Here is a 15,784-nt window from a genome sequence, read left to right as displayed (position 1 = left end):
CAAGCGCTGATTTCTGCCCTTCCTGTCCCGCATATTGGAGGTTCCACCTTTGGGTGGCACGCCCCCCCGTGTGCCCGGCCTGCCACGCCCGAGCATGCTCCTTCATGGTCGAGGCCAGTGTCTGTGTGAAAAGGACATGGACTGGGACGAGGGGGCAGAAGGCCCGAGATCATGTAGGGTAAAGTGACTGCAAGCAAACACGGCCCCTGCATGCATGTAGAATGCAAAGACAATCTGGTTTCAGAGGCTGGCTGCCAGCAAATGGGCCCAGCAATTGAACCCTGGAAGCAAGGATAACCCCACGAAACATGAAATCAGGCACTTGTGGATGTTTTGTCCCAGCACGGGAGCGGTCCTTTAGAGTGGGCTGGTCACGTGAAAAGCTATTTGGGTTTGCTGGGTTTGGGGGAGTGCTGGTCAAATCCCTCAGCGATTACATCTGTTTCCAAGGAAGTGATTAAGAGTGCAGCAGGGGCAAAGGCCCGGCAGGGGACATTTTGGGGAAATCCAGGGCCTCGGAACAGCTGGCCCGATATGTTAGAATTTAGAAACGGGCGGGTTGCGAAGAGTACCTGGATTACGCCTCCCTTGGGTGGGAAAGGGCTCTACACCTAAAGTTCCGTATTGGAATTCTGCCAATTGCCGCATTTCGGCATAGATGGAACAATGCCGTTTCAACATCATGTATTCTTTGAGGCGAGCCCGAGGAGACTGTTCAACATTACTTATTACTCTGTCCGGCCACTAAGCCACTGAGGAAGCGCTTTTTGAAGCCTTTGTTTCTAAGGCGCGGCCTGCAGGTCAGTAGGTGATGCCATGGCAATATGCCCGGACACTGCAGGCGTAGAGGCTGTTCTTGCTACTGCTAGTTATTTGAGTTGGGAAGGAAAAATACACACGAGAAAGGCTAAGGGAGTAGAATAATGCTTTGGGGTAGAGAAACCCATTTGCATTGGCTGTCAATTTTGGTAAAATGCTGATCCCGCTTTCATTTGCTTCCTCTGGCAACATGACGAATTTGTTTTCCGATTGGAAGTGATTCATGAGCTAAGTGATTACGATGTTGTTGCATTTGTGGTTTGGATATCTGTGTGTAGCTTTTATGACCTTTTTGTCGAATTAAAGCTAATAAAGTAAAAACAAAAAACAAAAAAAAGAAATCTCACACACACACAGGCGCGCGGGCGCGCGCCAGGATTGAACTCCAAAAACATAGAGCCGCTCTGGGCATGGAGCCCTGTGTCCATTTTCAAGGGGCGTTTCTAGCCTTGGCTAACACACACTCTCAGAGCTGTGTTATTTCCTTCCTCTTCGGTGCGCTTTTCCTTCGGTCCCCGGGCGGTGAGGGGAGCAGACTTGATCAGGCACCGTAGGGAAAGAAGGGAAAAAGGATATGCTCGCGCTGCTATGCGTGGGAGGTGAGCAAGAGAGGTCGAATATGAAGCGGAAAACAAAGTTTGCCCATGTTCCTGTCGCAGCTGAAGGCGGCATGCCGGCTTTACAAGACGCTTGCAAGGGAGCCGAGGCCCTGCCAAGGGGAAGCTACTTTTGTGTAAGAGCTGGGAGATGTTGCGGTCCTGGTGACACATGTAAAATGACATAAATGTATGCGTGTCGCTATTAAAAAATGGATCATTTAGGCGGAGGAAACACAGTGTGTCGTTCGCAGGGACGGTGCTGTGAGCTGGGACCTGCCTCCCCTTCTGTGGACCAATCAGAAGGAAGCTCCTCCCTATATATGCACGCCGCTTGCCGGGCCGCCCATTACTGATCTGATCTGATCTGTGAGCGCGCTGACCGAGTCCTCCTGCAGAACAATGGCTGAAACTGCTCCCGCTGCTGTGGCTCCGCCGGCGGAACCTGCCGCCGCCGCCGCACCCAAGAAGAAGACGACGCAGAAGAAAGCAGCCGGCGCTGCCAAGGCCAAAAAGCCCACGGGGCCCAGCGTGGCCGACCTCGTCGTCAAGGTCGTGGCTGCCTCCACTGAGAGGAAGGGACTCTCCCTGCCCGCCATCAAGAAGGCTCTGAGCGCCCAGGGATACGACGTGGACAAGAACAACAGCAGAGTCAAGCTTGCCGTCAAGAGCCTGGTGAGCAAAGGAGCCCTAGCCCAGCTCAAGGGCACCGGTGCCTCTGGATCCTTCAAGCTCAACAAGAAGCAGTCGCAGGGCAAGGAGAAGGCGGCCAAGAAAGCGGCGGTGAAGAGCAAGACGCCCGCAGCAAAGAAGCCTGCCGGTGCTGCCAAGAAACCCAAAAAGGCTCCCGCCGGAGTCAAGAAGAGTCCCAAGAAGGTGAAGAAACCAGCAGGAGCCAAGAGCCCTAAAAAGCCCAAAGCTGCTCCAGCCAAGAAGGCCGCCAAGAGCCCCGCAAAAGCCAAAGCCGTGAAGGCGAAAGCGGCAAAGAAGAGCCCAGCCAAGGTCGTGAAGCCCAAGGCCGTCAAACCCAAAGCGGCAAAGCCCAAAAAGGCTGCACCCAAGAAGAAGTAGAGGCTTTCGCCGAGACCCTTCAAAAAACACACACAAAAAAACACAAAGGCTCTTTTAAGAGCCGCCCACAGCATCTGAAAAGCGAGCTAGCTCATGCCTCTTGCCAGACGCGTACTGCGATATACAACGGCATGTTTGAAAGCCAACATGTACCGGGCCCCGCGGCGAGAGTCTCCACTCGCTTCGGACGCCATGCGTGACCGTGGCCAGTGCGCCCCCACCTATAAGCCCCCACCAGTTGAGACATAAGGGCATCGTGTGCACAGATGTTGAGGCATGTGATCTGGCACAACCCCCCCGCCACCTCCTCCTCCTCCTCCCCCCCCCCGCCCCTCCCCTCATCATAACCGCAGTGTTTCGAGGCGCTGCCATTGGGCTGGCCGCCGGCAAAGATGATGATGGTAGTGTGAAATGTCAGCGCGGGGGGCGGGGGGGCAGACTTCAGAGGCTGATTTGCCACTCTCGCTTGCCACCGGTCTGAAGGCTGGTGGGAGGTTGAATTGGGGCACGCAAGGGCTGGGTGGTGGGGCTATTTTATCTGTCCACAGCGACTCATGAAAGGCTGAGCACAACCCACGGCAATCTCTTTTTGCTTCCTGTTTATTGTTGGGCCAGCCAGCCAATCGAAGGCTTCCCATTCCTGCGTCACCGCTTCATAGCCATACCTTCGGACAGCGACCAATCACAGCACAACGCGGGCTTTTTTCAAACCTGCGCCTGTTATCGCCTCAGCCAATGAGAGGAGAGCTTGGTCTTCATATACCAGCTCCCCGCCAGAGGAGCGCCATTGTATCTCGTAGAGAGAAAGCAGATCTAGCAGCGCTGCCATGGCCCGTACTAAGCAGACCGCCCGCAAGTCCACAGGAGGCAAGGCGCCTCGCAAGCAGCTGGCCACCAAGGCTGCCCGGAAGAGCGCCCCCGCCACTGGCGGCGTCAAGAAACCTCACCGCTACCGACCCGGCACTGTGGCTCTGAGGGAGATCCGCCGCTACCAGAAATCCACCGAGCTGCTCATCCGAAAGCTGCCCTTCCAGCGCCTGGTGCGAGAAATCGCCCAGGACTTCAAGACCGACCTGCGCTTCCAGAGCTCGGCCGTCATGGCCCTGCAGGAGGCCAGCGAGGCCTACCTGGTTGGGCTCTTTGAGGACACCAACCTCTGCGCCATCCACGCCAAGCGGGTCACCATCATGCCCAAGGACATCCAGCTGGCCCGCCGCATCCGGGGCGAGAGGGCTTGAGGCACACGGCAGCACCGCAACAACCGCAGAAAACACCACAAAGGCTCTTTTAAGAGCCGCCACATTGTCACAGACGAGCTGCTCCTATCCGCCCCTGCTCTTCGCTTGGCTACGCTCGTAGCTCGGGCGAGCTTTTGGCTTCAGAGGCAAAAGCCAAACATCCATTTGGCCCCATAGTTCACAGGGCTTTTCCGTGGCATGGAAGGCCCTCCAGTGTTGGGTGACGGAGGGGGGGATTTGAGGTATGCCCAAGATGCATTACTTATTCACCTGCCGGGCACACCCGGGGTCCCCCCCCCCCACGGTAGCCGCAGGCATTATTTACGCACCATGCCAGGTTTGCGCCCGTGGTCAGCGGTCCTCTTGAGTGCTCGGAAGAGAGTGCAGGGTGCCCTGACTCTGAAGCGCTTGGAAGCAGCTCCTTTTCTGATCAGTGTTTGCAACGCGCCGTGGGGGCAAGTGGGGAGGCGGGGGATGCCGCCGACGGCATGGTGCCTGCCCCTAAACCATCAGAAGCGGCAGCTGGCTGTGAGTTCTTTGTTTGGCAGGCTCTCCCACCTACGCTACCCCGCCCAGAGACCAACGGCTAGTAAGCGCGGTCATTTCGAAACGCTGCCGTCTCCCCGCCCGCCCACCCGGCCCTGCGCACGACCGCCAGCAGCCCTCCCTCTGGTCCGCCATGGGTGCATATAAGGAGCGGCTCAGGCGCTGAACCCGTCATTCTCCGCTCGCTTGTGAAGAAGAGAAGAGTCAGCATGTCTGGACGCGGCAAAGGAGGGAAAGGGCTCGGCAAAGGCGGCGCCAAGAGGCACAGGAAAGTGCTGCGAGACAACATCCAGGGCATCACCAAGCCCGCCATCCGCCGCCTGGCCCGCCGTGGCGGAGTCAAGCGCATCTCCGGCCTCATCTACGAGGAGACCCGGGGCGTGCTGAAGGTCTTCCTGGAGAACGTGATCCGGGATGCCGTCACCTACACCGAGCACGCCAAGAGGAAGACGGTCACCGCCATGGATGTGGTCTATGCCCTGAAGCGCCAGGGACGCACCCTCTACGGATTCGGGGGCTGAGCAGACCCCCACCCCCCACCGGACCCCACCTCTCGTTCCGACACCACAACACCAAAGGCTCTTTTAAGAGCCGCCCACACCCTCCCCGACCGAGCTGCTCATCTGCACTCTGCTTAAGCACCATACTCTGGCCCGCCTGAGCCAAAGTAGAGGGGCGTGCAAGGTTTATGTTTTGACTAGCAAGCCAGCGCCTTGAAAAAAAACCTCAGGCGAGTCTTGCACACTGATTTTATGAATGTCGCTTGTGTGTGAATGAAGAAAGAGATCAGAGCAAGCACATGGCGTTTTTGTGTCCTACTTGACAATTCTTTCTTTGCGCCCAGAATGTACCTGCAGGAGAAGGCAAAATCCTATGCCGAAGGTAAGGTCTTTCACACGGCTGTGCCTTCTGCCCCCGTGGCTATGAGGAGCGCTGGCTCTTGCCTAGAATGGGCCTGGCTACCAGTCGCGCCTTGAAACACTTGTGTATAGGCGCCTTTATAAATGCCATATGTCCTATCATATCATATCGGGGTCGGGGCCAAGCCGGCCCGAATCCCCTCCAGTGCGCTAGGGCTTCTCGCTCTCGCCGAGGGGCAGGCTTTCCGATTGATTTACCCTTTGAACGCATTCGGGGTTGACCACAGCGCCGCCCTTTAACGCAAGGGGGCAACTGCACTCGGGGTTTGTGTATCCAGAAGGGAGAGCCAGGTGTCTGTGTCCTGCTCAGTTTGCCCCTCTACCCATTCTCCTGAGCGTGTGAATGGGGTGAGCGTTGCCGGAGGCCTCTGCGCGCGTCATGCTGGTCAGAGAGTTGCTGGTTAGTTAGTTAGTTAGTGAGGCACGCAAAGCGTCAAGGCCCACCATGGCCTCCTCCCCACACTCCTACCTACCACTGGCCTCTGCAGAGAGCTGCCCGTCTCACTTCCTTGCTTTGCCACTGCCAAGCCCTCTCACTGAGATAGATAGATACATTGTACACCATGTTGGGAGAGTGGCAGATGAGGGGAGGGACCTGTCTGGGGATTCCACTCATTACCCTAAGGGAAGTGCAAGGGTTCCTGGGAGGCATGCATGAACCGTTTGACTCCAAGAAAGGAAGGCCTGGCCGAGATATGAAACCCAGAGTGGCCCATTTCACCCTTTTTTTTCCCTTTCTTTCCTTTTAGTGTTTTGGTGGGCAGGCGGAGGGCCCTCTCTCTCAAACCTCACTCTAACTTGCTCAGGTGCTGTGCCCAGTGGGGTCTGCTGGGAATTTTGCCCGTCAAGGGCAAAGCACAGTGGCGTTTGTCAGGCGTTCGTCAGGCTTTCGGGGCAGGGGCCAGAACGCCTGGCTGGCTGGCTGCTGCAGCTGCTGCTGCTGCTGCTGCTGCTGCTGCTTCTCCCAGAAACCCAGCCCAGTGTCCCCAAGGACAGGCCTCTCCTCCCAGCGATGAGAAGAGGAGAAAGGAAGATCAAAGTGGGGCTGAGGCTTCCTCAGAAGGGTCAGGCCCTGTGGCGAACCAGAAGATGGACTCGGACTACAGTGGGTCTTGGTGGAGACTTGTTTATTCAGATAAAAGAAACACGCCTATCGGCTCTCCCGCTATGAGGGAAGTTCCCTGCCTTCTAAAACAAAAACAAAGGGCGCCCGTCGAAGTCCAAGAATGAAAGAGCCCTGCCTGAGTCCACACTCCTAGTTGCTGACTGGCCCTCCCACGTTAGAAAACCTCGCTAAAAGGAAAAGGAGGCTTGCACAATAGCCTCGGAAGTGCGCGTCTGTCTGGCCCGACTCGTAGAGGGCTCATTTGCACAGCCCACACTTCTCCAGATCCCACCTTTATGGCACCGGGACTCCCCAAAGTCAAGTCCTGTGGCTCTTTGGCAGGGTTATTGGCTCTCAGTCCAATTCATCTCGTATATTTGTCGGCTTTCCCAGCCTTGGCCACAAGCACGCGCATCCATTGCCCTCCTTTGTTCACAGGGCGGGTGCCCATTCGCTTCTCTTAGGATCTAGTACTGGGGCGGATACCCCAGCCTTGGTAGACCGTGTTTGGATCTCTTCCCCTCTGTTTAACTTGGCTCGCACGCCCGTTCCACCCCTTTCAGAATGTCGTACGTTGGGCGGCTTCTCCAGCCGTGATATGCAGTATTTGTATCTCTTTCACTCTCTTTTGCTTGGGTCGTGGGCCCGTTCCGCTCTTTCAGACTTTCACACGCTTGGCGGCTTCTCCAGCGGTGACATGCAGTATTCGAGCCCCTCTCACGCTCGGTCTTACCTGGGTCTTGTGGCCGTCCATTTTCCCAGCCTCTCCTGCCGTGGACGGCTTCTCCAGTCTTTGCCCCCAACGTTTACAGCCCTCCCTCCCGTCCTCACGTTGGGAGTGTTTGCATCGCTGTTTGTGCTCGTCTGGTCGGTACAGGCACTCGCCGGGTGGGGCTCGGGGACTCTGGCTCCTTCCTGTTCCCTAGTCTCGGCGTCGGTCGCTGGGCGCCGGGCCCACCACTGTTCTCTAGCCGTCGCGCCCCCGGGGAAGGCGGTTTTCTTCCCGTCTTGGCTCCGCTCCTGACCCGGGGCCTCTTTGATATTAATTTTGTTTAACTATTTTCTTCTACCATTCTCCAAAGTCTCACGTGCTCAAAAGTCTGAAAACACACATCCAAAATAAAAAAGACTCTCTAATACCTGCTCGGTCAGAGCTCCCGCCTTGTAGCCTCCAGCTAGCGGGTCTCGCTTTGGCTAGGCCAACCGCTGGCTCGGGCCCTCCAGGACGTATCCACAGCGGCTCGCCTCTGCGTGTGGAGGATTCTCCTCCCGTCTGCACGAGTCGGTCACGGCGTAGGAGGTGTCTCCCCATTCACAGTTCTTACTGTGTTTAAGCACGTCGGTACTTGCCCAGGCCCCTAGGCCGGAGGGTCTTGCCGAGCGGGCTCACCTCCCTAGCCCTAGGCGGGGCAGGGCCGTCCCTGCCAACGCTTCTCCCTGCGTGTGCCCCAAGCGCTGATTTCTGCCCTTCCTGTCCCGCATATTGGAGGTTCCACCTTTGGGTGGCACGCCCCCCCGTGTGCCCGGCCTGCCACGCCCGAGCATGCTCCTTCATGGTCGAGGCCAGTGTCTGTGTGAAAAGGACATGGACTGGGACGAGGGGGCAGAAGGCCCGAGATCATGTAGGGTAAAGTGACTGCAAGCAAACACGGCCCCTGCATGCATGTAGAATGCAAAGACAATCTGGTTTCAGAGGCTGGCTGCCAGCAAATGGGCCCAGCAATTGAACCCTGGAAGCAAGGATAACCCCACGAAACATGAAATCAGGCACTTGTGGATGTTTTGTCCCAGCACGGGAGCGGTCCTTTAGAGTGGGCTGGTCACGTGAAAAGCTATTTGGGTTTGCTGGGTTTGGGGGAGTGCTGGTCAAATCCCTCAGCGATTACATCTGTTTCCAAGGAAGTGATTAAGAGTGCAGCAGGGGCAAAGGCCCGGCAGGGGACATTTTGGGGAAATCCAGGGCCTCGGAACAGCTGGCCCGATATGTTAGAATTTAGAAACGGGCGGGTTGCGAAGAGTACCTGGATTACGCCTCCCTTGGGTGGGAAAGGGCTCTACACCTAAAGTTCCGTATTGGAATTCTGCCAATTGCCGCATTTCGGCATAGATGGAACAATGCCGTTTCAACATCATGTATTCTTTGAGGCGAGCCCGAGGAGACTGTTCAACATTACTTATTACTCTGTCCGGCCACTAAGCCACTGAGGAAGCGCTTTTTGAAGCCTTTGTTTCTAAGGCGCGGCCTGCAGGTCAGTAGGTGATGCCATGGCAATATGCCCGGACACTGCAGGCGTAGAGGCTGTTCTTGCTACTGCTAGTTATTTGAGTTGGGAAGGAAAAATACACACGAGAAAGGCTAAGGGAGTAGAATAATGCTTTGGGGTAGAGAAACCCATTTGCATTGGCTGTCAATTTTGGTAAAATGCTGATCCCGCTTTCATTTGCTTCCTCTGGCAACATGACGAATTTGTTTTCCGATTGGAAGTGATTCATGAGCTAAGTGATTACGATGTTGTTGCATTTGTGGTTTGGATATCTGTGTGTAGCTTTTATGACCTTTTTGTCGAATTAAAGCTAATAAAGTAAAAACAAAAAACAAAAAAAAGAAATCTCACACACACACAGGCGCGCGGGCGCGCGCCAGGATTGAACTCCAAAAACATAGAGCCGCTCTGGGCATGGAGCCCTGTGTCCATTTTCAAGGGGCGTTTCTAGCCTTGGCTAACACACACTCTCAGAGCTGTGTTATTTCCTTCCTCTTCGGTGCGCTTTTCCTTCGGTCCCCGGGCGGTGAGGGGAGCAGACTTGATCAGGCACCGTAGGGAAAGAAGGGAAAAAGGATATGCTCGCGCTGCTATGCGTGGGAGGTGAGCAAGAGAGGTCGAATATGAAGCGGAAAACAAAGTTTGCCCATGTTCCTGTCGCAGCTGAAGGCGGCATGCCGGCTTTACAAGACGCTTGCAAGGGAGCCGAGGCCCTGCCAAGGGGAAGCTACTTTTGTGTAAGAGCTGGGAGATGTTGCGGTCCTGGTGACACATGTAAAATGACATAAATGTATGCGTGTCGCTATTAAAAAATGGATCATTTAGGCGGAGGAAACACAGTGTGTCGTTCGCAGGGACGGTGCTGTGAGCTGGGACCTGCCTCCCCTTCTGTGGACCAATCAGAAGGAAGCTCCTCCCTATATATGCACGCCGCTTGCCGGGCCGCCCATTACTGATCTGATCTGATCTGTGAGCGCGCTGACCGAGTCCTCCTGCAGAACAATGGCTGAAACTGCTCCCGCTGCTGTGGCTCCGCCGGCGGAACCTGCCGCCGCCGCCGCACCCAAGAAGAAGACGACGCAGAAGAAAGCAGCCGGCGCTGCCAAGGCCAAAAAGCCCACGGGGCCCAGCGTGGCCGACCTCGTCGTCAAGGTCGTGGCTGCCTCCACTGAGAGGAAGGGACTCTCCCTGCCCGCCATCAAGAAGGCTCTGAGCGCCCAGGGATACGACGTGGACAAGAACAACAGCAGAGTCAAGCTTGCCGTCAAGAGCCTGGTGAGCAAAGGAGCCCTAGCCCAGCTCAAGGGCACCGGTGCCTCTGGATCCTTCAAGCTCAACAAGAAGCAGTCGCAGGGCAAGGAGAAGGCGGCCAAGAAAGCGGCGGTGAAGAGCAAGACGCCCGCAGCAAAGAAGCCTGCCGGTGCTGCCAAGAAACCCAAAAAGGCTCCCGCCGGAGTCAAGAAGAGTCCCAAGAAGGTGAAGAAACCAGCAGGAGCCAAGAGCCCTAAAAAGCCCAAAGCTGCTCCAGCCAAGAAGGCCGCCAAGAGCCCCGCAAAAGCCAAAGCCGTGAAGGCGAAAGCGGCAAAGAAGAGCCCAGCCAAGGTCGTGAAGCCCAAGGCCGTCAAACCCAAAGCGGCAAAGCCCAAAAAGGCTGCACCCAAGAAGAAGTAGAGGCTTTCGCCGAGACCCTTCAAAAAACACACACAAAAAAACACAAAGGCTCTTTTAAGAGCCGCCCACAGCATCTGAAAAGCGAGCTAGCTCATGCCTCTTGCCAGACGCGTACTGCGATATACAACGGCATGTTTGAAAGCCAACATGTACCGGGCCCCGCGGCGAGAGTCTCCACTCGCTTCGGACGCCATGCGTGACCGTGGCCAGTGCGCCCCCACCTATAAGCCCCCACCAGTTGAGACATAAGGGCATCGTGTGCACAGATGTTGAGGCATGTGATCTGGCACAACCCCCCCGCCACCTCCTCCTCCTCCTCCCCCCCCCCGCCCCTCCCCTCATCATAACCGCAGTGTTTCGAGGCGCTGCCATTGGGCTGGCCGCCGGCAAAGATGATGATGGTAGTGTGAAATGTCAGCGCGGGGGGCGGGGGGGCAGACTTCAGAGGCTGATTTGCCACTCTCGCTTGCCACCGGTCTGAAGGCTGGTGGGAGGTTGAATTGGGGCACGCAAGGGCTGGGTGGTGGGGCTATTTTATCTGTCCACAGCGACTCATGAAAGGCTGAGCACAACCCACGGCAATCTCTTTTTGCTTCCTGTTTATTGTTGGGCCAGCCAGCCAATCGAAGGCTTCCCATTCCTGCGTCACCGCTTCATAGCCATACCTTCGGACAGCGACCAATCACAGCACAACGCGGGCTTTTTTCAAACCTGCGCCTGTTATCGCCTCAGCCAATGAGAGGAGAGCTTGGTCTTCATATACCAGCTCCCCGCCAGAGGAGCGCCATTGTATCTCGTAGAGAGAAAGCAGATCTAGCAGCGCTGCCATGGCCCGTACTAAGCAGACCGCCCGCAAGTCCACAGGAGGCAAGGCGCCTCGCAAGCAGCTGGCCACCAAGGCTGCCCGGAAGAGCGCCCCCGCCACTGGCGGCGTCAAGAAACCTCACCGCTACCGACCCGGCACTGTGGCTCTGAGGGAGATCCGCCGCTACCAGAAATCCACCGAGCTGCTCATCCGAAAGCTGCCCTTCCAGCGCCTGGTGCGAGAAATCGCCCAGGACTTCAAGACCGACCTGCGCTTCCAGAGCTCGGCCGTCATGGCCCTGCAGGAGGCCAGCGAGGCCTACCTGGTTGGGCTCTTTGAGGACACCAACCTCTGCGCCATCCACGCCAAGCGGGTCACCATCATGCCCAAGGACATCCAGCTGGCCCGCCGCATCCGGGGCGAGAGGGCTTGAGGCACACGGCAGCACCGCAACAACCGCAGAAAACACCACAAAGGCTCTTTTAAGAGCCGCCACATTGTCACAGACGAGCTGCTCCTATCCGCCCCTGCTCTTCGCTTGGCTACGCTCGTAGCTCGGGCGAGCTTTTGGCTTCAGAGGCAAAAGCCAAACATCCATTTGGCCCCATAGTTCACAGGGCTTTTCCGTGGCATGGAAGGCCCTCCAGTGTTGGGTGACGGAGGGGGGGATTTGAGGTATGCCCAAGATGCATTACTTATTCACCTGCCGGGCACACCCGGGGTCCCCCCCCCCCACGGTAGCCGCAGGCATTATTTACGCACCATGCCAGGTTTGCGCCCGTGGTCAGCGGTCCTCTTGAGTGCTCGGAAGAGAGTGCAGGGTGCCCTGACTCTGAAGCGCTTGGAAGCAGCTCCTTTTCTGATCAGTGTTTGCAACGCGCCGTGGGGGCAAGTGGGGAGGCGGGGGATGCCGCCGACGGCATGGTGCCTGCCCCTAAACCATCAGAAGCGGCAGCTGGCTGTGAGTTCTTTGTTTGGCAGGCTCTCCCACCTACGCTACCCCGCCCAGAGACCAACGGCTAGTAAGCGCGGTCATTTCGAAACGCTGCCGTCTCCCCGCCCACCCGGCCCTGCGCACGACCGCCAGCAGCCCTCCCTCTGGTCCGCCATGGGTGCATATAAGGAGCGGCTCAGGCGCTGAACCCGTCATTCTCCGCTCGCTTGTGAAGAAGAGAAGAGTCAGCATGTCTGGACGCGGCAAAGGAGGGAAAGGGCTCGGCAAAGGCGGCGCCAAGAGGCACAGGAAAGTGCTGCGAGACAACATCCAGGGCATCACCAAGCCCGCCATCCGCCGCCTGGCCCGCCGTGGCGGAGTCAAGCGCATCTCCGGCCTCATCTACGAGGAGACCCGGGGCGTGCTGAAGGTCTTCCTGGAGAACGTGATCCGGGATGCCGTCACCTACACCGAGCACGCCAAGAGGAAGACGGTCACCGCCATGGATGTGGTCTATGCCCTGAAGCGCCAGGGACGCACCCTCTACGGATTCGGGGGCTGAGCAGACCCCCACCCCCCACCGGACCCCACCTCTCGTTCGGACACCACAACACCAAAGGCTCTTTTAAGAGCCGCCCACACCCTCCCCGACCGAGCTGCTCATCTGCACTCTGCTTAAGCACCATACTCTGGCCCGCCTGAGCCAAAGTAGAGGGGCGTGCAAGGTTTATGTTTTGACTAGCAAGCCAGCGCCTTGAAAAAAAACCTCAGGCGAGTCTTGCACACTGATTTTATGAATGTCGCTTGTGTGTGAATGAAGAAAGAGATCAGAGCAAGCACATGGCGTTTTTGTGTCCTACTTGACAATTCTTTCTTTGCGCCCAGAATGTACCTGCAGGAGAAGGCAAAATCCTATGCCGAAGGTAAGGTCTTTCACACGGCTGTGCCTTCTGCCCCCGTGGCTATGAGGAGCGCTGGCTCTTGCCTAGAATGGGCCTGGCTACCAGTCGCGCCTTGAAACACTTGTGTATAGGCGCCTTTATAAATGCCATATGTCCTATCATATCATATCGGGGTCGGGGCCAAGCCGGCCCGAATCCCCTCCAGTGCGCTAGGGCTTCTCGCTCTCGCCGAGGGGCAGGCTTTCCGATTGATTTACCCTTTGAACGCATTCGGGGTTGACCACAGCGCCGCCCTTTAACGCAAGGGGGCAACTGCACTCGGGGTTTGTGTATCCAGAAGGGAGAGCCAGGTGTCTGTGTCCTGCTCAGTTTGCCCCTCTACCCATTCTCCTGAGCGTGTGAATGGGGTGAGCGTTGCCGGAGGCCTCTGCGCGCGTCATGCTGGTCAGAGAGTTGCTGGTTAGTTAGTTAGTTAGTGAGGCACGCAAAGCGTCAAGGCCCACCATGGCCTCCTCCCCACACTCCTACCTACCACTGGCCTCTGCAGAGAGCTGCCCGTCTCACTTCCTTGCTTTGCCACTGCCAAGCCCTCTCACTGAGATAGATAGATACATTGTACACCATGTTGGGAGAGTGGCAGATGAGGGGAGGGACCTGTCTGGGGATTCCACTCATTACCCTAAGGGAAGTGCAAGGGTTCCTGGGAGGCATGCATGAACCGTTTGACTCCAAGAAAGGAAGGCCTGGCCGAGATATGAAACCCAGAGTGGCCCATTTCACCCTTTTTTTTCCCTTTCTTTCCTTTTAGTGTTTTGGTGGGCAGGCGGAGGGCCCTCTCTCTCAAACCTCACTCTAACTTGCTCAGGTGCTGTGCCCAGTGGGGTCTGCTGGGAATTTTGCCCGTCAAGGGCAAAGCACAGTGGCGTTTGTCAGGCGTTCGTCAGGCTTTCGGGGCAGGGGCCAGAACGCCTGGCTGGCTGGCTGCTGCAGCTGCTGCTGCTGCTGCTGCTGCTGCTTCTCCCAGAAACCCAGCCCAGTGTCCCCAAGGACAGGCCTCTCCTCCCAGCGATGAGAAGAGGAGAAAGGAAGATCAAAGTGGGGCTGAGGCTTCCTCAGAAGGGTCAGGCCCTGTGGCGAACCAGAAGATGGACTCGGACTACAGTGGGTCTTGGTGGAGACTTGTTTATTCAGATAAAAGAAACACGCCTATCGGCTCTCCCGCTATGAGGGAAGTTCCCTGCCTTCTAAAACAAAAACAAAGGGCGCCCGTCGAAGTCCAAGAATGAAAGAGCCCTGCCTGAGTCCACACTCCTAGTTGCTGACTGGCCCTCCCACGTTAGAAAACCTCGCTAAAAGGAAAAGGAGGCTTGCACAATAGCCTCGGAAGTGCGCGTCTGTCTGGCCCGACTCGTAGAGGGCTCATTTGCACAGCCCACACTTCTCCAGATCCCACCTTTATGGCACCGGGACTCCCCAAAGTCAAGTCCTGTGGCTCTTTGGCAGGGTTATTGGCTCTCAGTCCAATTCATCTCGTATATTTGTCGGCTTTCCCAGCCTTGGCAACAAGCACGCGCATCCATTGCCCTCCTTTGTTCACAGGGCGGGTGCCCATTCGCTTCTCTTAGGATCTAGTACTGGGGCGGATACCCCAGCCTTGGTAGACCGTGTTTGGATCTCTTCCCCTCTGTTTAACTTGGCTCGCACGCCCGTTCCACCCCTTTCAGAATGTCGTACGTTGGGCGGCTTCTCCAGCCGTGATATGCAGTATTTGTATCTCTTTCACTCTCTTTTGCTTGGGTCGTGGGCCCGTTCCGCTCTTTCAGACTTTCACACGCTTGGCGGCTTCTCCAGCGGTGACATGCAGTATTCGAGCCCCTCTCACGCTCGGTCTTACCTGGGTCTTGTGGCCGTCCATTTTCCCAGCCTCTCCTGCCGTGGACGGCTTCTCCAGTCTTTGCCCCCAACGTTTACAGCCCTCCCTCCCGTCCTCACGTTGGGAGTGTTTGCATCGCTGTTTGTGCTCGTCTGGTCGGTACAGGCACTCGCCGGGTGGGGCTCGGGGACTCTGGCTCCTTCCTGTTCCCTAGTCTCGGCGTCGGTCGCTGGGCGCCGGGCCCACCACTGTTCTCTAGCCGTCGCGCCCCCGGGGAAGGCGGTTTTCTTCCCGTCTTGGCTCCGCTCCTGACCCGGGGCCTCTTTGATATTAATTTTGTTTAACTATTTTCTTCTACCATTCTCCAAAGTCTCACGTGCTCAAAAGTCTGAAAACACACATCCAAAATAAAAAAGACTCTCTAATACCTGCTCGGTCAGAGCTCCCGCCTTGTAGCCTCCAGCTAGCGGGTCTCGCTTTGGCTAGGCCAACCGCTGGCTCGGGCCCTCCAGGACGTATCCACAGCGGCTCGCCTCTGCGTGTGGAGGATTCTCCTCCCGTCTGCACGAGTCGGTCACGGCGTAGGAGGTGTCTCCCCATTCACAGTTCTTACTGTGTTTAAGCACGTCGGTACTTGCCCAGGCCCCTAGGCCGGAGGGTCTTGCCGAGCGGGCTCACCTCCCTAGCCCTAGGCGGGGCAGGGCCGTCCCTGCCAACGCTTCTCCCTGCGTGTGCCCCAAGCGCTGATTTCTGCCCTTCCTGTCCCGCATATTGGAGGTTCCACCTTTGGGTGGCACGCCCCCCCGTGTGCCCGGCCTGCCACGCCCGAGCATGCTCCTTCATGGTCGAGGCCAGTGTCTGTGTGAAAAGGACATGGACTGGGACGAGGGGGCAGAAGGCCCGAGATCATGTAGGGTAAAGTGACTGCAAGCAAACACGGCCCCTGCATGCATGTAGAATGCAAAGACAATCTGGTTTCAGAGGCTGGCTGCCAGCAAATGGGCCCAGCAATTGAACCCTGGAAGCAAGGATAACCCCAC

At 57.0% G+C, this 15,784-nt stretch overlaps 2 protein-coding genes across 2 annotated transcripts; both read left to right on the top strand.

Moving 5' to 3' along the window:
* The first annotated feature begins 1,817 nt into the window (after window positions 1-1,817).
* LOC138559140 (histone H1-like) lies at window positions 1,818-2,486 on the top strand. The gene has a single exon (XM_069642705.1). The coding sequence runs from the start codon at window positions 1,818-1,820 to the stop codon at window positions 2,484-2,486; it is 669 nt and encodes a 222-aa protein (XP_069498806.1).
* Window positions 2,487-9,561: 7,075 nt separating this feature from the next.
* Window positions 9,562-10,230, top strand: LOC138559139 (histone H1-like). Its single transcript, XM_069642704.1, has one exon. It carries the CDS (start codon window positions 9,562-9,564, stop codon window positions 10,228-10,230), a length of 669 nt encoding a protein of 222 aa, XP_069498805.1.
* Window positions 10,231-15,784: the final 5,554 nt, after the last annotated feature.

The sequence above is a fragment of the Ambystoma mexicanum genome, unplaced genomic scaffold (genome assembly GCF_040938575.1).
Source record: "Ambystoma mexicanum isolate Mex_15411 unplaced genomic scaffold, UKY_AmexF1_1 Mex_scaf45, whole genome shotgun sequence".
Taxonomy (NCBI): Eukaryota; Metazoa; Chordata; class Amphibia; order Caudata; family Ambystomatidae; genus Ambystoma; species Ambystoma mexicanum.
This window is presented reverse-complemented; position numbering and strand designations above follow the sequence as displayed.